This window comes from Manacus vitellinus, unplaced genomic scaffold (genome assembly GCF_001715985.3).
Source record: "Manacus vitellinus isolate BGI_N305 unplaced genomic scaffold, ASM171598v3 scaffold_0_pilon, whole genome shotgun sequence".
Classification (NCBI taxonomy): Eukaryota; Metazoa; Chordata; class Aves; order Passeriformes; family Pipridae; genus Manacus; species Manacus vitellinus.
The window spans coordinates 39,650,758-39,675,124 of NW_021938789.1; the positions used below are offsets into that span (position 1 = coordinate 39,650,758).

A 24,367-nucleotide genomic window follows, 5' to 3' on the forward strand; every position below is an offset into this window, starting at 1 on the left:
GCGGTGATCTAGAATAAACGCTTATGTAAATACACTAGAGTTCAGAAGTATCAGAGGCACATTTGTCAGCCCCTCTTGTTACAACCCTCTGGCTAAACTCTTCTAGGTCATTGAGCTAACCCAGACTTTTACAGTAGTTTTATGGATTAACATTGCCTGTGGCAGAAATAAGGGGAGGTGTTTCAATGTGTGGCCAAAGATGCATTCTTCTTAGAGGATTAGGTTTTTTCAGTCACTTTGCTTTTCATTCTGTTAATGCCTGATTTATTGTTCCTAATTCATTTGATCCTGCCACGCTATGTTTAATGCTATTCTATGTTATTGAAGCAGCCAAATCTTTTTTAATAAGTTGAGGAATGACATCAGTATGAATTTGCTGGTGTTTGTGTATTGCTTAAGCACAGCTCTATGCTACAGGTTGCAATACTGCTCTCGCTCTTATTCCTTCAGTCTTTGCAGGTGTTTGCTAAGCACATATGGAGGTGCGATGAGTCTTCCTATTGTTTAGAGGGGTGAAGACTTTGAGGAATGTCACCAGGTTCTGAATATATTTCCCTTATTATTGCAATATGAATATATGCTTGTGTGTATCATAGCTGTCAGATGAATAGGGTTTACAAGCCCTGTTTCTCAGGTACAGTCTTGTGAGGGAAAGACTGCCTTGAGCATGGCCTTACTAGTGGTGAAGGTAGTTTGAAGAACTTTATCTGTAGCAATGCAGTATATCAGTGGCCAGTGTTTTATGACTGCAGTCCAGGGTGTCTTAAGTGTTTGGAATGGATTTGGATGCAAAGTCCCTATTTTTTATGTTTTATTCTGTTTGTGTATATGCTGATGGTATTCAGTGAGGTTTGCTACACACCAAACTTAAACACTTTAATTCCCCTGAAGGATTCTTGATGTTTTTCTTCATATTAGAATAATCCCCATCTGTAACTCTTCTGTCTCTTGTCCTGTACCAGCTCTGCCTCTGTCCTGTTTTGTTTCTTTTCTCTGCCTGTCATATTCTCTAGAACAGCTTCCTTCCATGTTTCTAAGTACCTATATACTTTGAGAAAGTCATGTCTGAAACAAATCCTTATTTTCCCCCCTATTTTCCTCCACCTCTGGTCGTCTCCAAAGGGTTGAAGTGTACCTCTGCTTGGCAAACAAGGAGAGGTTATAAAGATTTGAAGTGAAACTGCCTGAAAGAATCAAGTCTGTATCAGGTGGAAGTTGAAAGAAGTGCTTGTCCTAGCTGGTCTGAAGTGAAGAGGATTTGGTACTCAATGCAAGTGCACAAAGAGTCCAGATTTTCACAATTCTGTACTCACAGTTGCTTATTATTCCTACAGAACGCTGAGTGCTTTAGATAGACTGATAACTCTATTACTGTTATTATTGTGGTCCCTCACTATTATACAATGCATGTGTAAACCACTTGAGGAAGGAAGGTTGGCTGTGATAATGGTACCAAGTAGAGTAATTGATTATGTGGCTGCAGAGGTGTCCCTTTCTTGGGAATTGTGTTACCCAGTCTACCTTGCTGAAAAGGCAAAATGACAGGAGTTGAAGAACAGATTAATGAAGTAGAGTTGATTTTCGCATTCTGAAAAAGGCTAATGAGTAATGCAAGAAAGGGTCTAGAGATATTATAGGCAGGTAGTATTGTCTTCCTTGAGAGCAATGATGATATGACATTTATTGAAATAAGTATGTGTTTGCAGTGGAGCATGGCAGCACAGTGCAGGATTGAGCTGAAGAACAAGGCACTTTTTTTGTGGTTAAGAAATGTGATAGCCCTTCTTTGTAGCCGCAGTTCAACAAAATGCATTAGACATGAGAATATCAAGGTCAGTGGGGCTGCTCACATGCATGCTTAAAGTTAAGCATATTTTAGAGTGATCTAACCATACTATTTTTGGGACTTGGAATAGGCATTTTATCACCTAAGCTTCGCAGGAGTGAAAAAATATGAGTAAAATTTGAAAAGTTCAGGTGAAAAGGAAAAGAGCTAAATTAAACTTGAAAGACTGAAATTAAGGGGTGTAAGTAAATGCAGAGGGAATTGATTTTTCATTCATTTAAAATCATTTTGTTACTACTTTGGTGGCCTAAGGGATCATCAAATGTGACCTTGAGGATTCCTTTACACTGCCAGACGAGAGTAAAAAAAATCTTTTTTTCCAGAAAGGAAAAAGGAGATGGCTCTTCATTATAAATATACAAAAGATGTGGGGACTGGTAAAGAATTATGATATATGAAAGGCTTCCTGGCCTGCTGAAGAAAAATTAACATTATAGTTATATATCCCTGAAGCAGAATTCCATAGCCTTGTCTGCCCTGGTTCAGTTCTTTCTATGGGGGCAGACGGTGTGGATGTTAGTGGTTCTGGATTACTTGTGTCTCCTTTGTCACATCACAACTTTATGGATTTGATTGGATTCATGATTTTTTTTTTACCTTGCTGTTGTAATTCAGTCTAATGGCAGCCTTGACATTGCTGTGGCTAATGTCGTGATCAACCCTGCCAGACAAGTGCATGAATGAAGGTATTTGCACTAAATTGAAGTTACTAGGAATAAATAATTCAAACCACAGAGTAGTCTGCCCCCATACTCTGAGCTCAGTGGTTTGCTTTTCAAGGATAATGTGATTTGTCTTCCATTCAGGTTCTTTATTGTTCCTACAGTACCTGTACTAATCCTTATCTGAACTAATAATTCTCCATGTATCTGCATGGATAAGGTAGTCTGTGTTTTCCTTTTAGCCATCAGTAGTTGCATCGAAGATTTGTTTGGGGTAATTTACCTTTCTGCAGCTGTCACATATTGTATCTGTCATCTTTCCTTGAGAATTGTTTTTGACCTGTACTTGCTGTTGAGGTCAAGGAAGTGGATCTGAAGTTGCTTGAATTGATCTCCCCTTAAAAGGAGGCACTGAACTAGCAATGTCACCCGTCGTGGTAAATTTATGGCGATTTCCTATCAGGTCTTCAATAAAAATGATGTACTGTTTACTTCAGTGCTCTTGGATGGTGCACAGTTCAGCTCTGTTTTCCTTTTGTGATGTTGTACAGTTTCCATTTCTACATACTACTATTTTTCTTTTATCTCCACATTTCTGTATTGCCATCCTGATTAAAAACTGAGGGAAGGCTGGTGTGAAGAAAACTGGTGCTGCCAAGTGGAGAAGAATGTTCCGTCTTCAGCTAGCGTTCAAGGCAAGAATGAGTAAAACATTAAAAGCACATTATTTCTTCACGAAGGAGTACATCTTTTCTATCCATAAATTGCAGCTAGTTGACTGCAGCAGTGAAATGTGTGTAGAGCTTTTCAGATTAAGCATCTCTGAAGAGCAAACTTAAGATGGCGAGGTACCAGTCTAGAGTCAGTGAGTGAGCCAAGGGAAGCTGAAAAACTGACTGGTGGTTGATGGCTTCCATGTTGGCAGAAGAGCAAAGTGTTATATTCCAGGGAGAGCAGCATAATTTTTCAGGTATTGAGGAAAGACAAGCCTGGAATTTTACTCTGCAATGAGTACAAGCAGTGATTTGAGGTTTTTTGGAGGACGCAGGGAAGAGGACTGGCTTATATAAATGTCTCAATACGTAAGAACCATTTCAAATAATTTACAAACCAAAAAAAGTTCTCAAAGATATCCCCAGGAGACTGTTATTCATTGATACTGTTCTTTTTTGTTAGGTATCTATTCTTTGAATAGAGGCTTTATACAGTGCAGTAATGCACTGCACACTGCATTGAGATAAGAGGACTGACACTATAGTATTTTCAAGCATATATTTTGAAATGTTGTCATCAGAACATATTTTTAAATAGTTGCCTGTTCTGTAAGATACAGATTTTTGAATGGCATGTTTCCCTTCTGTAGTCCTTTATTTTCCTTTGGTCACCCAAAAAGTAAGCACTTTACTCTTTTGAAAGCATTCCTTTGTGTTTTGAAATGAAACCTTCTGTATTTTCTGCTGTTTCAGTAGCGTTTTCAGCTCATAACTTAATTTGATTATTTACTGACCACAGAACATCGTGATCCATCTCCGGTGCTCTGCAAATTTGGTTTTCCTTGCCTTTTAAGAATACAATATTGTTCTTGTCTGTTTGATCTTTATTATGTAAAATGGCAAGAACATTTTGGCATAAATTCAGAATTCAGTTTATTTGTTCAATTTGGGCAGCTCTGTCCTTACACAAGTAGTGGACTCATGGCAACTTTCAGCTGACTGCCATCTTCAACAAAATCATTACCTCTTGCTATGCTTATGTGTCTGACATAAACCAAGCCAGATGACAGAAGTGACTGGCAAGGCTGCCAGCTGTTCTGGGGAATAAACCTTTCATGGGACATGTCTTCTTGTGAATACAGCATTAAAAATCCTATGATGCATATCAGTACCTTTGAATACCTTTCGGATCCCCACTGTCAGCCCTAAAGTAGCTGCTTCTCATGACAAATGACTGATTCTGTGCAGAATCCCCCAATTTTCTCTACACAGTCTACTTTTACTTTCAGGAAGGTAACATGGGAGAGGGCACAAGGGCCAAAAACCAAGCATGGAATGTCACCAAATCCAGGGAAATTGGACTATTCATTTCTGAAATGCTTTTACATAGATTTGTGCAGGGAGCTGGACTCAATAAAATAGCACCTTGCTTTAGGAGCTCTGTTCCTGATAGCAGTGGAAAAGGAAGGCAGAGCCTTGAGAACCTTCCCAGCTGAGAACTGACTATATTTGAATCTTATTTTTTTAATTAATGAATTCCAGCCTTTACTAATATTTTTACTAGTAATTTTTGATGATCATATTACTCTTGCTACTTCATTATAGTAATAATTATTACTCTAGTAGACTCTGCTTAGGGGATTAAGCACCAGGACTTCTGTAGCTAAATATTTGCTTTTGCAGTCACTGACTTTCCCAAAGTCATAAGCAAGTAGGTGTGTGTTCTGCTCCTGCCTGAACTCCTGCTGTCAGCTCCACTGGAATGGTAGGCTCTCTAGTCATCTGCCCAGGAGAGAGGCAGGGTGTAGGCTGCACTGGCATCTTGGCTTACATCCGCTGTTAAACAGCACAGTCAAGAGCTCGTTTCAGTGTGTAGTCAGTCTGAATTAACCTCCTTCAGGGAAGACTTCCTTCTGTGGCCCGGCTATTGCAGGAATGAGTGCCGGGAGTTTACATTTCAGCAATCCTTTGCCTGCAGAGTAAATCTCACATGTTTAAGGCAATTTTGTGCTGAAATTGAACAGATAATCTGATGCTGACAGACTGCTGCCAGTTAGCAGAACCATCCAGAAATCTGGGTGTTCATTTTGTAGTTGTAGAGTTGTTCTTGTTAAGCAAGTTTCTTGTTAAAAATGTAGGCAAAGCAGACCTGTGTAAAGAGACATTATTTTCTCAGGAATATATTATTTCGTGTATGACTCTGTTGGTTAGTTTTTAGTCATCCATTGCCCTGGAAGTGAAGAATTTATTTTACCTGACAGAACACAGAAAAATAACCTTTCCTTTGAAAGGATGGGGGCAGATTCTATTTGCTTTTTAGCAGTCATAGCCAAAAAAATCTTTTGTGAGCAACTTTTCCAGTAGAAAAAGACAATTTTTTTTATATGAACAAAAAAAAAAAAGAATACTTGATTATAAAATCAGAGGGATTGAAAGACCAAAATAAGACATTAAACCCAAACCAGCAACATATTTATATACTGTTTGATACTTTTCTAAAAATGGAGAATTGCTGATCTTCCCCACAAATCTAAAAGGTAAGTGTTTTAAGTGCTGTCTTTTCAAATGATGCAGTATCCTCAGGGAGCTAGATGAGAACTCTCATCAGTGTTCTAGAAATTGTTGGTCTAATTACCCAGTAAATCTTCCTTTCATGGATCTCTTTCTCTTTTGAAATTGTGTTGAGCTATGCAAGAAAACCTCTTCCTGCTCACTGGCAGGGAAAATGTAGCTCCATCTCAAGAATCCTCCTCCTTTTGTCTGCCTGCACTACTGCAAGATGGTAGATGAGCGTTTTTCTCCTGGAGAGCAAGCAGATCAGAAGGAAAATAATTTATGACTTTTGTGCATTGTGGCTTCTTACCATATGTGGCTGTATTTTCCCATATAGGATTTTCTGTCTTTGCTAAGGCTAAGAGCATCTTGGAAAAGGTGAGAAAAAGGGGAGGGAAAAGAGGAGTGTGACTGTTTGCTGAGACCCTTCTTAGCTGCTGACCGGGAATCCCTCCCTAAAAGCTGAAAGTACCGTACTTCCACATAAGATTCAAGTTGTCAGAGGACACCACTGAGGGAAGTTTTCTTGAGAAACACCATCTGTATGCTCAAGAATAGGGTGGACTTCCATATCTAAGCATAACACTGTATTTGGACCAAAGTGATAAATATAAAAACTGTCCTGACAAAAACCAGAGGCAGACTGACATCTTGCCCTGTTCGATGACTCTTATAAGAGCCCACTGCCAAGGGTCAGGACTGCTGGTGTGACTGTTGAACAGAAAAAGGGAAACCAGAAACTTTTAATACTCCCTCCCTTTAAATATTTCCTTGCCTGTTCCTTTTCAGTCTTGTGTCCTTCATCTAAATCCAGACCCATTTTGATTGCAGTAAAGGTCGTTACCGCTATAACTGTTTTAATGGCACAGTGTGATCCAGTGAGAGCTGTCCTTTCTCTGGGCATTTGTTCTTCCTCCCTGCAGTTTTCATTGTGCTGCTCTCTGAAGACAGACCCAATTCTCTTATAGCCTGTCTTTGGTCTGCTCTGCTGAGTTATGCTTGAAGGATGGCAAAAGGAGAGTCAGCATCAGGGAGCAAGCTCTTTCAGTAATAATCTCAGCATTTCCTGCATGAATAAGTGAACTTTTATAGAAACAGATAAGTGGGAATCCTAAATTGGTAGAGGGGAAGGTACAGTATGATTTCTCCTTGATGGTATGTGCTCTCTGGAAGGAGTGGTAATACTGGGTTAGCTCATGCCAAACTAACACTCCTAGGGCACAGTAGAGAGAGCCTGCCTTAACTATTGCATGGTCTTCTTTCATTTTAGGTCAAATGGAGATTAAAAATATCACTTTTTTGAAAGTTAACAATGAACGTTATCTTAGAATAACTTTGAAATAAAGGCATTAGAAAAATAGTCTGGATTAGGAACTGCTGCTAGTTCCATTACCTAAATAGAACATCACCTAAACACATTTTCTAGAGTATATTTAAGGTCATTAATTGTTGTGATGCATGAGGAATGCAGGAATACTTTCTGTCCAATTATATTTTGAATTATTTGAGGTAAGCAGAGTCTTTAAATCCAGTGAGATTTCTGGAAGTAGGTGAAAATGGAAAAAAGTATTTTTTCCTACTTCATACAGAACACAAACTAGCTTTTATTGCAGGTTTACACAGAAACCTGCAGAGCTGTCATGCTGAGGGTACATGCAGTTTATGTATTTCCTTTCTGACCTGCAACAGAGGGAGCATCTGTTTTGGAAAGTGCTTTATTTGTGGATATACCTGTGACAGTGAAGTCCTTGTACTTAGTTTTCCAGTGCAATACCAATAACGTGTGTGTGGTGTATCAACAGTGTCCAACTGGATGTAAGTGGTAACTGCTTTCCATACAGTCACCTTTCATAAGTTAGCTCTTGAACAGGCAGCCCTGTGTTGCATGCGATGAAACTTGCTGTGCATAAATGAAAAATTGAAGAAGGAATGCTCTTCTTATAATGACAGCAGTCTGGTGAACCAAAGCTTTTTAATTGACAACTTAGTATCTCTTTCCTTCAGTAAACTTCTTTTTTCCCTTGGTGCTGTTCTGTTTCCAGTCTTTGTAGTGAACCATATTGGCATTTAGGCCAACAAGTTTTTTTTTTTTTAAGAAATCATATGTGTAAACCTGTTACCTCTGAGAAGCAGCTAAGGAATTTGGGTTAAAGGAGGCTGACGGGTGACTTTATTGCTCTCTGCAACTTCATGAGGAGGGGAAATGGAGAGGGAGGTGCTGAGCTCTTCTCCCTAGGATCCTACGACAGGATGTATAGGAATGGTTCAAAGCTGTGCCAGGGGAGGTTCAGACTGGATGTTAGGAAGCATTTCTTCTCTGAGAGGAGGGTTAAACATGGGAACAGGCTTCCTTGAGAGATGGTTAATGCCCCAAGCCTATCAGTGGTTAAGAGGCATTTGGACAATGCCCTTAACACCATGCTTTAGCTTTCGGTCAGCCCTGAAGTGGTCATACGGTTGGGCTGGATGATTCTTGTAGGTCCCTTCCAACTGAAATAGTCTGTTCTATCAGGAATTTAACTAATAAAGCATTTAAAACAATAAGGTTGACACAAGAAACAGTAAATATTTACAAAACTTGAGTTATATGTAGTATTTAATTATTCTTTTATTGTTGGTAAATAATTTAACACTTCTCAGATAGACCTCCTGCATATTGACAGTAGATACTGTTATTGCTGTATTTCTATCTTGTGATATGTTATTCCAACAGGAGTACCAAAAAATACTTAAATGTAAATAACAAATTAATTCCCTCCCCAGCTAGTGTTTTAGTAGATAGTTTTTAGTGAGGACAACAGTTTGCAGATTTAGTTTCCTAACATTTTCTATAAATTCCAGCTTTCTTTCCTCTTATAACACACTCCTAGTCACATTAGGGTGCAGAGTGGTTCTTTACCTGAGTGAATATGAAGAGCCCACACCATGGCTCAGATCAGGTGAAGCTTGAGTTACTGTGACTGATCACTGCTCATGCAGACGTGTTCAGAGAAGGTGTTAAAAGATAGCTTGTAAAAATGAGACAAAACAAATGGAACCATTGCTTCTAAGTATATATTCTCTAGATCATATGATCTGATGAGAAGGATAAGGGAGGGGAAGGATGTTCAAAGTCAAACAGCTGCTCTTTATTCTGGAGTACTAGAATGAGTCTTTCATATCAATCCACGTATCCCATTTCCAGTCATGCTGCTGTTTCCTCTCTCCCCCAGATTTGTACCAAACTTTCCTGTGTTTTCCAAATGTCTTTGACCCTCAACTGGCAAATAAAAACCCACAAGTTTAGAAAATTTGCCTGTAGCATCAAGACAGAATTATTTGAGTTACATGGCCTTAATATAAGTGGAAAAGCAGTTTAGTTATTTACTACCTTCTTTTTGTTCTGGGGAAATGCATATTTTTCAAACTGTTTGAACTGAACTGTTGACAGATTAGTTTCCTGTTTGGCATGACAAATTTGTTCATTTTAACAAAATCTATTACCTCTGTTTTGTTATTCTTTTAGTAAGGATTTACTTGCTGTGCTTTGCTTAAGTGTTATATAAATACATGTTGACTCTTTTTGATGTTGTTTGTTTGTTTGTTTGTTTTTTCCCCTTTAATGATATCTCTGCTCTTAGTAATAAGATAATGTTGTGATAATTGTTTTTGCTAACTTCCAAAATACAGCTAGATAGTTTCACTGCTGTGTGTTGGACAGGTTTGCTCTGTTTCCTCCGGTTACAAAGGAGTTCTCCCTTCTGCTCACTACTCCAGGGCTCAGCAGGCAAGGGAAGCATTTTGTGTTTTTTGTCTAGGAGGCAGTGAAGTGATTTAACTGGAATTGAGTTCCTTCCAGGGTATGTGCTGCAGGGCAAGCATGGCAATACACGTGCATTTTTTATGAGGTGGCAGCCTGTGTTTTCTCATGCTTGCAGAGTAAGTTTAGATACATGGGGCAGCTTCAGATGTACAGAGGAAGGATTGTACTGTTCAGTAAAAAAATATTTTGGCAGATATATATATTTTATGTCTCATATTCATTGTCTAGCAAACATTCAAAAAACCCACTTCCTTAAATCTGTGCAATTTGTTAGTACAAAATCTGTCATGTTTGCTGTAGCTAAGAGAATATAGATTTTTTGGTTAAAATAAATGCTTTGGTTTTAAATCCAGCTATAGATTTTCAGACACAGTGTCCCCAGCTTGCTAGTATGTTTTATCTGCAGTGAGAAAACTGGAGAAATTGCAAAATTTAGTCTGCCCATATTCACTCTGGAGTTCTTTTCAGAGAAAGATTAGATGATGAAGCATAACTTCGGAGCTTGCCTTTATACAATATAGATTTCCTGAGGTTATATTTTAAATTTTCTTTCTAGTTTTCTTCCATGCTTTTTGTCAGTTATAAACAGGTATTTCTGTGGTTTCTCTCTAGAGAGTATTCTGGGGGATCAAATAATTTACTCGTTTGTGAATATTATTGGGAAAGAAAGGGGAGGAAGCTGGTTTTTGAAAAGGATGCACTAATATGAAAGCAGCTTGGCTGTCTGTCCACCTCTAGTCGAATCTTGGACAAAGAGAGTTTCTTAGTCCTTTGTCTTTCTCTGTAAAGTTTTCCTAGAAATCCTGGAGAGAAAATGCATATGCAGATGTATTACAGAATTGAGAAAAAAGTAGCAGCTGAAAAAATGGAACAGTTATTAATATTGAGTATGGCTGAAGTAGAGGGAATTACAATGGATGGTAGCTGGAATTAATACAAGGGATGAAGTGGAGAGGCATGGGAATGTTGCCTTTGCAGTAGGCATGAAAGGTAATGGGGAAGGCTCTGGGAAAAAAACAATCAGGTTTCTTTTTCCATATGTGATTTCACAAGAGATCTCATGAATATTGAACTTTAATGAAAAGATGAACCTCAACCTTGTCAATTTTTCCCTCACACAAGTTTGTTTGGAATTGCTGAAGGTTTGGATTTTCTTCACAGTTCCTTGATATTCTGCAGTCTTTTTAACTTTTCCAGTTTCAGTCTGAAGACATTACAGATGAGAGTTCTGGTGTGTCTTCAAGGTAACTACAGCATTCTGAAATAGTACAGTTGTGTTGAAAATAAGTAGTTTTTCACACTGTGAATAAAAAATGGATGTGTGCATGGTGTTTACATGACCAGCATGCACTAATACGAAAAAGAAAACTACTCGTGCAGGTACATTAAAGAGAATGAATTCTAACAGTTTTGTCAGATTTATTATTTCAGAAGAAATTATATTGTAGGGTATGGTAGCATTGTTGAAAGTAAAATGATTTATATGGATTAGCACATGATGGGTGGTTGTAGGGTTTTTTAGTTGCTTTGTTGGGTTGTTATTGGTTTGGGGTTTGTTCCTATTATTATTATTGTCATCACTGTCATTATTGTCTTGAAGTGCATGTGTTGTGTCCTTTCCCTGTCCATTTAGGAAAATTCCTCCGGCTGTTGTGAGTAATGTAACTTCATCTTTGTATCTTATGATTTAAGAGTTAAGAAATTTGAAACAGTGTAACAAAGGGACTTTTTCATCTTTCTGCTACAATATGGTGAAGGAAATCTGGTAGCATCATTTTAATAAACAGGTCAGCATCACTGAAAAGAACCCTTCTGAGAAACAGAATTCTGTTATGTGCCAAATGTAAAATTAATGATGCTATAACTGCACGAACACTGAAGGCTCATTTTGATACTCTACCTAATCCTTCTTAGTGACCAAACCCCATAATGTGCAATATGTGTAATTTATACTTAGATATGAAGACAGTGTTTAAATGCTATATCTTGTATATGCTTATGTAGTAGATGTGCTTTGAATTGATCACTTAATAGACAAAAATCTCTTCCATCACTTAAGACCCTAGCAGAGGTTTTGCCAATCTGCACTATACAAAGCTGCAGATTTTCTCATATGCTGCTTTCTGACAGGCCTTAGAAGAGATCCAGCTTTTTTCTCTCAAATAGATCAGGAATGGTCTGCATTCAAGCTCTGTCCACTTAACTGAAAGTTGTTCCAGGTAGGATGTTGCTAGCTCAGTGGTTTGGTAGAGTTGCAGTCAAAATCAAATGACGTTTGCTTATTTCTTTAATTTCCACCCCCCTTTTAAAACATATTCCTAAAAGTACTTCACCATTAGCTGAGTCATTTGTCGTTTTTAAATTTCAGTTACAAATGGCTAATGTGAATCCACAGTGCCTGACTCATCTTACAGAAGTGGCAAAGACAAAGCACCAAAACTTTCTTCCTGAGTAACATTCCTTTTTTTCTCAAACTTGTTCTTGAAGGCATTATCTCCTGAGTTGCTTTTCTGTCACTTGCATATACTAGAGTTGCTTTGGTCTTTCTCATCTGTGACAAGAGCTTAAAATTAGGGTCTTGCTGTGTTCCTGGTTTAGCCTATTAGACAGCTTATAAAATTAGTCCATTTACTTGTGAGAGACAGCTGAGTGCAGAACTGTAAGAGGCATAAAGAAATTAACCCTAAACAAGTGGGAAGTAAGGAAATATAATTACTAATAAACCCTGAAATTACTGGGGTTTTCTCTTTCTTCTCATGTGCTTCTTGTGGTACTTATAAATGACTTCCCAAAATTTTTTTGTTAGACAGTTATTCCCACAACCTTGTGCTATTCAGATGGTAAAAATAAAAATACTTTCTTGCTTTGATTTAACTCCATATTTTGGTCCCAGCCGCTGCTTTATGTATAATAAAAAGTTATATGGGGAAGAAGGAATTGATTAGTATTTTAATGATATGATTGGACTCTTCCAAAAGCAGCCATATTGAAAATAAAATTTGAGTTTGTTAAAAAAGAACAACAGGAAAAAAAACAAACCAAAAAACTTATCCACCCCCCCAATAACCCTAGTAGTCTGTCATAAGCACTGAAAGCCTCATGCTCTGAGTATAACTTGAATATTTGTTTAAATATTTCAATATTACTCCAAAGATCTGAGTGGATTAAAAAGGATGGCATATGTGGAAGTGTGCTCATTTCTCACTCATAAGTCTGTGAAGTCCTAGAGTATCAGGAAAAGGTATATTTTAATTTATTTCTACGGAGTTTCTTTCTTTGCTAAACTCTGTTTGGATTCTGGTCCATAGATTGCTTTCTTTGTAGCAATGGCAGCTCAAATGCAGAGTTTCCATTTCCCTGTCACAGCACCATCTTGTTCAGGCTCTTCATTCTGAGGGACCCATTTGGGTGGCCTCAGGCTGAGCTGGATTAAGTAACAAATCTGATGGAGAAACCTGTTCTCAACCCCTGCAGCTGCATCAGGACTCTGTTGCTGTTTTCCCAGCAGCCTCATGCATTCCTGTGCTAGCAGAGTACAGTGTTGTAAAGGTACCAGAAACACTTTTCAATGAGGAAAAGGGAGAGATTGTGATACCTGCTGTCTCTACTGCTCTGATGGAGAGTGCATGTCCTCTGTGTTGCTGGATAATTATGAATACTTATTTGGGGGAAAAAAGAATCCGCTGGACTGTTCACAAAGATCTTGTCAGTCTTCATGTGGGATGTATATTTTCAAAAGTGGTAATTCAGGTTTTCAGGGGAGGCAGCCAATAACAAGCTGTGGTCTGCACACAGTTGAGGTCAAATGTAGAGCTGCCATGTTTTCTAATGGAGCAAGATTTCACCCCTGACTTCCAGTGCTGCTAGACCTCAGGACCTGCAGCTGCCAAGAAAGAACAAGAGTTCCTCAAACATTCTATGATTCTGTGATATTCATTAATTTTCCCTCCTCAGCCTCGGGCCATGATTGCACATTCATCAGGCTCATGTCCTTTTGGCACATAGCTCAGAAGCAGGGTACCATCGGCTAGTGTAAAAATTTTCAATGTTTTTCAGTAGTCTGGGGATTTAAATTTATAATTGTGATTTCATATGATGTGCAACTTCATATGGAAAAGCCTCTTTAGTTTTTCAGTTTGATTGAGAATATGTTAATCCTTTTTGTTTCCATTTTTTTGTGCCATTATGTTGGATAATAATGGCTTTGTTTAATTTGTGTGACATTAATTTTTGGGGAAAACTGACATGCGATAGTATGGTAAAGCAAAACCTGCTTTGTCCAGGTTGACATTTTGGCTCTGGCTGATTTCTGTATTAGCTGATCTTTACAGAGAGACAGGAGAGGAATTCATCTTGGTTTTGAGTGGAGATGCATGGAAAAAGCACTGTTCATTTATACCATGCATTCAGATACGTTTTTCAGTTTGCAGTATTCAAAAGAAATTTCAGGATTTTGGGAGAGAGTGAAACAGGGTTATTTGTCTGTACAGATTGATTCATTATGTTATCTTTTTCCCAGAATTTGGGATTTCTTTTTCTGTCTTTAACACATCTGTATATGATGATCATATTTCACAGACTCATTGAATAAGCTTAGAATTAAAGTTTGCTAGTGAATTAAAGGTAGAAGTGGGTTGACTGATTATTCCTTGTAACTCTCAAATAATGGAATTGATTGATGCTGCCCTTTAGTGTGACCCAGTGTAACACCACATAATTATGTGGCATCAATACTCACAAAAATAAGAAGATGGCATCCTGAAGATGGGAATGAGAAAAAACAGGATAATGGTAGAGGAGGGCTCATGGAGACTGTCTGCAACAGGCTGGTGGTGCTTTTCTGGCTGCAGCTTTTATCATTAAGCTGGAAAGCACAAATGAAAGGATTACATTAGGAGCCTGTAAAGATTTCAGCCTGTCACTGTTGGTGCACGCCTGTCTCTCGTTCTCCCAAATACAGTGTTCCTGCATACGTCTGCGTTTGCCTCCAGCTCAGCACTCCGCTCTTTTTCGGTGCCTTTCATCTGCTGCGAATGGCTTCAAAGTGGCTGCTGACCAGCAGGTTGTCTCCGTGCAGGGCAAGGTCTCCTGTCTTCCACTGAGATCTCAATTGAGCTTCCAGCTACTGATCTGCTCAATCACCAGGTGCAAGCAGCCACTGATGTCTGATAGTTAATAAGCATTTGCTGCTAATCAGCTACTGCAAAATGCATCTAGGGCCAGGTACAGCAGTGGCTCAGTAGCAGCAGCTGATCAGAGGTCTTGGAAATAACTGGTTTTCTCCTGGGAGGGGAACAGAGATAGGGCTAGTTAATTGCCCGGTGGTAGCTGTGATTTGAAACACTGATTATCTGTGGTTACCAGTGGTGATCTTCTAATTCCAGCGTAAATGGAGCAGCACTGGTGATCTGGAGCCGGGACCAAGTAGAGAACTTCATGGTTTAAGGGATACTGAGCAAGCTGTAAGCAATGAACTTGACTGCGCGCCATGAACACCAGGCACTGAGCAGGTTCTGCTTACCTACCAGCTTTTGTCTGACAAGATAGGAACAGGGACACTGCTTTGGTATAGTGTTCTCTGCTCTCCATTTTACACCCTGTCTTTTCCTTCAAAAATTCCCAGGCCAACTGTCTCTGGGCTACCCAGCATGCAAAGGTGAGCTAGTCCAGTGCTGTCCTTGTGGGCTGCTAGGCCAATAAGAGGCAACCTTTCTGGGCTGTCACTCTGGTCTCTCTTGTACAGAGAAGGGAGGCAAATTCTCACCTACCTAATGTAGCAGGATGCATCTGGTGGTGGGGCAGTGTGTTGATTGGGCTTGCCATAAAACGCAGAAAGGACAGGTTGAGCAAGGACAGATTGAGCTAATATATGGTACAAGGGCAGGCTAGCAATTAGATGAAGATTGTTTGCAGCCTTGTGTTTCAGTTTTGGTCTTCTGTGGCAAGGTCTAACATTAACTTTCACACCTCTGGCAGACAAGCTTTGTGCTATCTAAAATATTACTGTCAAAAATCCTCTGTATTGACACTCTAATTGGAAGGATGTTTTTCTCTAAAAACTAGCAACTGCTAAGAGGCTCAGAAGAGTAATTCAGGCTGTTACCTGCACTTTATTCTGCAGATGCCCTTTTACGTACTATAAATCCTAACCTGCCCAAAGGAGCTCTTTAAATTGTGTTATGAGCTTAGTTTAAGTCAGTTTGACATTCTTTGAACAGAAGTATTATGTGAGGTTGATGGTCTGTATTCCTGTACTTCAGCTCAGAACTTGAAATTCATCTCTGCCCAAGCACACATGGTTTAAAATGCTTAGCAAATGAATATTTTATTAAGTAGCTGTGGCCAATTGCTGCAGGATGGCCTTTGATAAGCTTCATAGCCAAGCGGCGTTGGCTGTGTTGGCAGAGCCCTCTGGTGGGAGCTCAGCCTGTGCCAGCAGCAATTGGTCCTGCGGGCAGTGCCACCCGCTTCTCCCAAACACCATCAGCCAGACCTCTCTGGCTCTGTGGTATCCTACCAGCTGACAGCTCAAGTGCTCAAGGGGCTGCTCTTTATCTCACAGAGCCTGTGGAGTGCACTTGGCTGATGGTGTGCTATAAGTGCTTATATAATTTTAGGTGTTGATTTGCAAAAAAAAAAGTACTGCTTAGTAAAAGTAACTGACTTAATTAGACACACAGTGGGACGTTTCTAAGTCAAGAGCCACAGTTCCATTTCTGTTGGTCAGTAATGCTTCTGCTAATCAAGGTAGTTAAAGAAAGGGCTTTTGTGTTTTAAAATTCCAACTTACTGAGCATGAAGGAGAAATGTTATTACACTTGTCTAACCTAATAGTATTCAAACCAGAATGTGCAAACAGGTCTTGTAATCTGGTTAGATCCCTAAAGTGTTGATATAATGCAGGCCAATAACTCCACTGCAGGAAATCCAGATGTTTGAGATTGTTGCACAAGTAATGCAGTAGTAATAAAGGGTCTTTTTTTCCTCCTCACATGCTAGCCAGAGTTTTTCCATTGATTTGAAACACTCACAACTGTGCACAGTATTTTATCTTCATTAAAATAAAAAAAGAGGAATATGTATCATAGCTTAGAAAAGGCTGTTGCCTGTGGTGGTCAGAACCCCTTTCTGATTAAGTTGGAGAGTGGTGGCAAGTCAAAGGCAGTCATATTTTGTCATTTTACTTGTTTTTTGATGAAATTTTTTCTTACGACAGACATACGAATTTTTTCAAAAGCTAAATTAACCTTCATGGCCTGTATTTGAAATGCCATTTCACCTTTGCTTTGAACTTACCTACTCCATCACTGGGGTACAGCAACATAGAACTGCTCTGTTAAGAGACCCATCATGAGAGGCAGTTGCATGGTGGAACTCCTTGCTTCAGGTTGTTGTGAATTCCCAAAGTTGAACATGTTTCAGAAAGCAGTTAAACACACTTGTTAAAGGAGGAATCACCAGTATGATGAGATGCAGATACTGCCTTTGAAAATTCCCTAGCTACATCCAAGGGAATGGGGCAGAAGTGCATGGTTATGTGTACTCACTCTCTTCCTCCTTATCCTTGGGTGAAGGCAGGATGCTGAAATAAACGGGGCTGCTTAAGCAGAGGGCTGGTTTTGTGGTTCATGTCACCCTCTGCTGTTAACTGGAGGAGCTGTGATGAGGGGAGTACCAAGCTCTTTTCAATGGATGAGGACTCACCCTCCTTCTGCAGCCTAGAGATGTTCTTTGTTGAGGGATGTTGTTTTCAGACGAACCTTCCAGCTTACCTGCAGTCTTATCTGGCATTTTCCATGGTCGAGTGGCTTTCCTCACCTGTAATGAGTTTCACTGGAGACTTATTACAATTATACATAGGAGGCAGCACAAAGGTTTTTATTTCTTGCATGATAGCTTCTTCTTCCTGTTTTTTTAATAGCATTGTGGTTAGAGGCTTTAATTCTCTGGCAGATGGTAATGCAGTATGTTTTTCAAGCCCTGTACCTTTTGACTCTAGGATATACCCTAGATATACCTCTAGGATATACCCTTTGCTCTGTGACTTTATAAAGCTTCTAAAAAAGCTAGTTTCAGCATTGAAATTCCCTTCCATTTTTATTGCACAATATCCTCATGATTCAGCTTTGTAGAATACTGTTTTACTTCTATGGGTTATTTTGTCCCATGCTCTTTTTAATATATTAACATGCAGTTTTAAGCCTGTGATGCAACAACCCCTGTGAGTTGTCTATTTTTACTCAGAATTTCAAATGTAAATGTTGCTTTAACATTACTATTGGTTATCTCTAATCTCGGTCTCAAAACAAAATCTGTTGGAGAGTTCATCCTCTTTTGTCTGTGCTTTTATTTCAAATGTAATTTTTGTATTTTCAAATGTGGAAAGTGGCTGATGATATAATATCTGTGCTGGGTTTTTTTTTTTTTTAGTAATCCTTGCTCTTCTAAAGAACTTGGTAAAGTCTAATATTACCATTCAAATAGGCAGGTGAGAGCTTTTGATGATCAGTAATTTGTACCTTTTCAAAAGCCGCACTGCCTTGCTTTGTCTTGGAATTTATTATGCTTCCCAAGTATAATGTGACATACTGAATAGGGCAGGGGGTGGGGACATTGTCTTCAGCTGACATGCTGTTATCAGCGGGACTGTGTTTCTGGACACAAGATTTCGCAGTCATTGGTTGTCCAAAGAAAGCCTTTCCATCTGAGGATTGGACAAGAAGATGCGTCAATTTGCTGCCCGTCTCCAAGGTACTGGTGATGCTGCCTCCACAAGCTGGCTAACGTCACAGCTCCATCACCCAGCGGGGTGTGGGCTTTTTTCTCCTCTTCTCTGTTTTAATTCTGTATTTGCTTCCTACTGCATTTCTTAATCTGTCTTCTGCCAAATGCTAACAGCATGATATTTTGCAATCATTTAGGTGAATACAAGAAGGACGAACTCCTGGAAGCTGCTAGGTGAGTGCTGCTTAGAATATAAAGCATATTTTGGGGGTGGAAACAGGCGAGGAAAAGGGATTTTTAAAATAGTAATGTTTTGTCATTGCCTTTCCATGAAATGATGCAAGCAAGCCACTTCATTAGCATAAATCTCTTCAGACTTTACAGTCTGGTACAAATATAAAAGCCTGTTTATGTAATTGAAATCCCCCACTATGGTGGTTAGAAGGTTAATATTGAGTTTTTGCTTTAAGCTGCTTAAATCCTCTTTATCGTTTTGTGACTGTTCTTTTTAGGGGCAATTTAAATATTGGAATATTTCTTTTCTTTTGGTTTTTACTGCTGCCATAGGATGTATTTTGAAAATAAGCTTTATCAGAACAGAGCATATGGAAGCCTATACAAAAGGTGTAAAGTTCAGTCATATATTACAAACGTGCTTTTCATCTTTCCTTCTGACTGCACAAGACCATTTTATATAGACTGTTAACCCTTCTGAAAAACTGCTGGGTATTGGTATGTAGTTGTTTCAAATGTTATGGGCCATATGCTATGAAAATATGTTAAATCCAGAACATTTATTTCAGCAAATGGCTTTCAGAGGATCTGTAAAATTACATAAAGAAAATATAAAATGAGGCTAAGGAGAGAAATCGAGGTGTTTGTGCGTGATCTTTTGTAATACATTTAATTGCAAATTTAGCATTCTTTTCAGTATTTACCCTTGGTTTTGAAATGTTCGGAAGATTCTTTAGCCATCTGACATTCTCCCTGGCAGAGTACAAATTTCAATATGTTATACTTTGCAAAATACCTGCTAAGGATCAGGATATCAAAGAGCTCTGTCCTTTTTTCCCCCCCTTTTCCACAATCTTCTCTTCTCCATTTACAGGAGTGGTAATGAAGAAAAACTGATGGCTTTACTGACTCCTTTAAATGTGAACTGCCATGCAAGTGATGGGCGTAAGGTAAGTTAATGCCTGCTTCGTGTTTCAGTTGTTCAAGAAAGACCAATTTAAGCATATTGGTAAGCATAGGTGTATAAACCAAGAGAGTGTATGAGGGAAAAACCTGCGATGCCTTTGCACTGTAAAATTAAATGCTGTTATACTTGACACGGGCAGTTGTGACAGTCAGCAGACATGGATTCTGTGTGTGTCTTTTAAATGTCAAACCCTGGTGTACATGTAAAATGAAACTTTAAGACCTTTTCTAAGAAAATGAAAATATACTGTTTCAGATAAATAAAATAACTAAGGAAGGAAAGTTATTGCTTGTATTTGAACATTGAGTGAGGTGGTTGATATTCGGCTTTGCTCCTAATGCCCTGCCACATAGACTAGTACTATATTGCTATGCTTAACACCTTCTGCATTTTCTTAAATTTGACGGTATTGAGTTGACTTTCTCTGGCAGGGATGTTTGAATGAGTTAAATTAAGGATTATGCTGAAACTGGAGGAGGGAAGAACATACGGAGTGAGAAGCAGATCCTATGATTTTTGATGTTTTAGACATCAAGATGATAGTCTGTCTAGACTGTTGGATTTACAAATGTTGGTTATTTTTATTTTTTTTTTTACTGTGCACCAGAATATTCTTAATAGTCATCTGTTAAACAAGTCTCTCACATGTAACAGTACCTCTCACTTTTGGAGAGAAAAGCATAGGAGTGTTTTCTTTTATAGTTTTCTTTATTTTGGTGAAGCATGTTCAAGCATAATATAAACCTCTGCCCATTCTGGAGTTGTTGTGGAACAGCTAAGTTCCACTGAAATCAATGAAGATAGGCCAGTTTATGCTTCCTTTTGATTAAAAAGTACATTGTTGCTGAATATAAAAAATACAGCTCCATTGTACAGAAATTCCTGTTTTTTTCACATATTAAAATGTTTTCTCAGTCGTAATGCCTATGATACATACTACGTGACAGGAAACCCAGCCCGTTTTTTGCTTGTTTACACTTATCACTCATTGAAAGTTTATACATCTCTCAGGTTTGGAAAACAATTAATTTTATGATTTGAGGCCGGGCAAATGAACAAGGGCTTTTTTTAGTTTAGCAGTATTGGAACTGATAAAACACTTCCTATGTTATAAGATTAAACATATTGCCCATATTTGTTCAATTTCTTTTTTTAAAGACTTTGACATTCAAATAAGAGTGTGTTTAGGTGTTAATAGTGCACTGTGTTATAATTAAATGTGGTGGAATACAGCAGTGTGTTACTGAGTAATTGAGTCCCTATCACTATTGATCTAAGGCCAAATGCAGAGTTATGACTTCTGTCAATAGTGTGAGGGATAAGCCCTTGCAGATGTTTTCTTGAATATTTCTCATTTTAAATTAAAAATTAGAAAAAAAATGAAGCTTTTAAAATTCATATTAAGCTAGCAGAAAATATTTATGTATTATTGCAGCCTCTGAATTAGTTTAAAAATTTATGCCCAAAGCTTAGAAAGCATATTGCAGTTAAAGCTCGTGAGTATGGACACTCTGAAAATGTGGTTTTGTGTTTGGTTGTTGCTAAATGCACTGGTTATTGAAACTCCTTTTAAGATGGCTTGCCATTGATATTAATTAGCTTTTTTAAAATTATGTCCACCAGATGTATTTTTTCCCCCACCATATGTGTACAAGCTGTGGAAGGTGAAGTGACGCTCTGTAGCAAGTGTGGTATATAACTGTTAAGTATTTAATTTCTAAACCAAAGCTTTCAGGTCCTGTGCTAGTGCAAGATCACTTAGTGTTTAATCATTTTAAGCTGTGCTGCAAATTAAGGGAACCTTTCGGCCTACAGCACAGCATTCTTGTAAATGAGTCTCTGCTGGTGTAGCTGCCTCTAGTTGACCTATAGTGATTCACACTAGCTGAGAATTTTCTGTTTTGGAAGTAGCTTTTTGCATTCCTTGATGCTTTTTGTAATTATTTTCTGAAGATCCTCTGAGTATTCAAGCCTCAAACTTAGGACACTGTAGGGCCACAGAATTAATGCAGCTGTCAGGGCCAGGAAGTGCAGACGCTGCGGATTGGCCTGAGATTCTCAGCATCATGCTTACTCTGCAGCACAGCTATACCCACAAACTCCTTCTCCAGTTTGTGCATTCCTTGGTTTTCTGAGATGTCCAGCACTGTTGTGAAACATTTAGCTTTGTAGGTGAAGAAATTGAGTTCCAGTACAGTTTTTCTGTATTAGCAGGTGGTGGTAGGGGCTTTTTCGTACTTTAGGTGCAATTAAATGTAGTTTACCTTTTTTCCCCTCCCTCCCCCACCCCCTGGGGATTTTTTTCTGTGTCCCATGTATACCAACATCTGGAGTTCTGGATTTATCAAATATCACATGTGCTGTGAGGTTGTGCTTCATAGAACAGGTAAGAGAGGTGGAAAATTCTGACAGTATCTTGCTGGTTTGAAATCAGCTCAGGATGGAAATAAAAAAGACTTACTGCATTCTAGGTGCTGCTTGTAGCCTTTTTTAAAAGTATTGACAGCCAGAGTCTGATTCCTATTGGACAGGGTTCCTTGCTGCTAAAAGAGTTACAGCTGGTGCACATAACCATTGCTCCATGTGTTTATTTAGCATAGAGGTCAAAGATGAATAGGAATGAAAACTGAACTTCCTTCTTCCCCTCCAAGTCACTGTTCAGATAGATTATGGGCACTGTAGAAATGCTCACATTACTGAACCTCCTGAGCTGTTGTCTGACGAGGGGATTTCTTCTCTGTCTACTCTTGCAATTATTTTCTGGCGTGAAAAATGAAGGAGTGTGTGCAAAACAAAGAGCAATTTTATTTGTCAGCTAAAGCATTCCTGCGTACTGAGGATCTAGGTAATTTGTGGGGGTTTGTTTTGAAGACCAAGGAAAATCAACAATAGTATCTCAGGAACAGTGATTTCATTGAGCTGGGTAATGATTGAGTTTTTGAGTAAGAACTGGCTTATATACCTGTTGAATATATGTGAGGGCACAAATAATAGTGCACAAGTGCTGAGCTATATATAGTACAGTGTGTGTAAATGAGTATTATACAAAGCTAAAATTTCACGAAAACTGTTCTTTTGAAATTGTCCTATTTGCTTTTTAAAAAGCAAGGCTTTAGCTGAAATATTATTATATTTTTTCATGACAGTCTTGCTTTGATTTTCTTTTTTTAAACAAGAGACTGAAAACTCACAGGATTGTTAGGATGTGGTGGTGTATTGCAAAATTGGTGTGTTACATCACTTTTGTTCACGTTGCTTCGCAGAGTATTTGCTCTGTCAAAGCAGAACTTACACAAAATGCATGGCACCTGTGTATTCCTGATGGGTTGGAAATTTCAGTGTCCTGCCTGTGAGCTCTGCTGGACTTTTTGGTCTTTACATAATCTATAGAAGTAGTGACTTTTCAAACACAGGCTATAGTGTTAAAGATGGTACTGAATTTCATAGTGTTAAAAAGCCAAGGGACCTATCAGCCCCTGTTATTTTCCCTCAAATATTTTTCTCTGGGGATGTCTTTTTCAAGACTCAATTCTGAGTGGATTTTCAAAACCTGTTTTTTGACTATTTTAAATCACCAGGTTTGTTTCTACTGCTGGAAACTAAAGCTGTATTATTTTGTCATAGGAGCTGCATTTCTGACTTTTTACAACAGTCACTGCTTACCTAATTCAGTAGGCAAGAGACAGGTTTAAAATCGAATATGTCATGGTTGCAGGTTGAGTAGAAGCTCTTAGCTCCCTCATTTCCTTTGGAAAGCTGTTGTGAACACTTGAAAGGTGTTTCAGGAAGAAATTGATGTTGCCTCCATTTTAAAAATGCAGAAGCATCTGAGCTAATAAGGAAGCATTGGGTTTAGCAATTCAGATGAGAACCCTTTTCTACAAGACAAGTCTTCCCACATTACTCTTGATAGCTTTCCAAAGTGAACTACCAGCTGACATGGTAGCTATTAGCAATAGGAGGTTGGGGTTTTGTTTTGAAGTTGGATTTTTGCTGGTATATAATATGCTGTGCCTGTACTGCATTACACATGCTCAGATCATGCTGGCACTAAAGTACTCAGGTGTCAGTTGAATAAAATCTTTTCTTCTTGCAAGAGAACCCAACTGCTCCAGTTGTTACTCAAAAAACCAGTTTGTTTGGTCCTCTTTTCAAGGTTCATCTCGTGAAGCAGTGCAAATATCTGATATTTTGAGCTCTTTGGAGCATAAAAAAATTATTATTCTGAAAAATGAAATACATGCTTCATACTTTACTTCGAAGTTTCCATTGATTTGTTGCAGCTGCATTTTGTTGTTTACATTTTGGATCAACCATATGAAAAACAGAAAATACAATAGCATTGCCTGTGATAGCTTGGTCTTGGGTATTAGTTCATCTTGAGGCAGGAATTACTACCAGAAGGCAGCACAGAATGCAATTCCTCCACAGCTACATCATCTTTTTTCTTGCACTTTCCCTCACTACCTCACTCCTCAGAAACTAGGAATGTAGAAATTTCTGCAACAAGTGAATCAGGGATCCTGCAAACAATGCACCTCAAGCACAGGACCATCCAACACTGTGGATAAGGTAGTGATCCCATGAAAGAAAACTAACAACTTATTAATTAAAAGGCCATTTCTAGCGTGCGTGTGGTCCTGCTTCACCTAATTTCACTTGGTCTTCTGACTTGTAGTGCCCCTTTCTTTGTTTATTAGCAGTTTTCAGTCATTAACACCTCCCAGTACCAGTCCTTACTTACTTGGTATTATGCCTCTGCAATGCCTTTGTTGTCATGCCTTTCCAAACCAGCTGTAGACAACCCTGGATCCGGAATATCAGGATCAGTCCTTTTCATTAAGCTTTGTAAATCATAGGAGGCAT

General features: G+C 38.7%; 1 protein-coding gene across 1 annotated transcript in view; it reads left to right on the forward strand.

The window, feature by feature from the left end:
• The window catches only part of TNKS (tankyrase), a 99,217-nt gene that overhangs the window by 21,249 nt on the left and 53,601 nt on the right, over positions 1-24,367 (forward strand). Inside the window, exons 2-3 of the mRNA XM_029960982.1 lie at positions 18,498-18,534; positions 19,409-19,484. Coding sequence (XP_029816842.1) covers positions 18,498-18,534; positions 19,409-19,484 — 113 coding nt within the window. The remainder of the gene's footprint in view (positions 1-18,497; positions 18,535-19,408; positions 19,485-24,367) is intronic.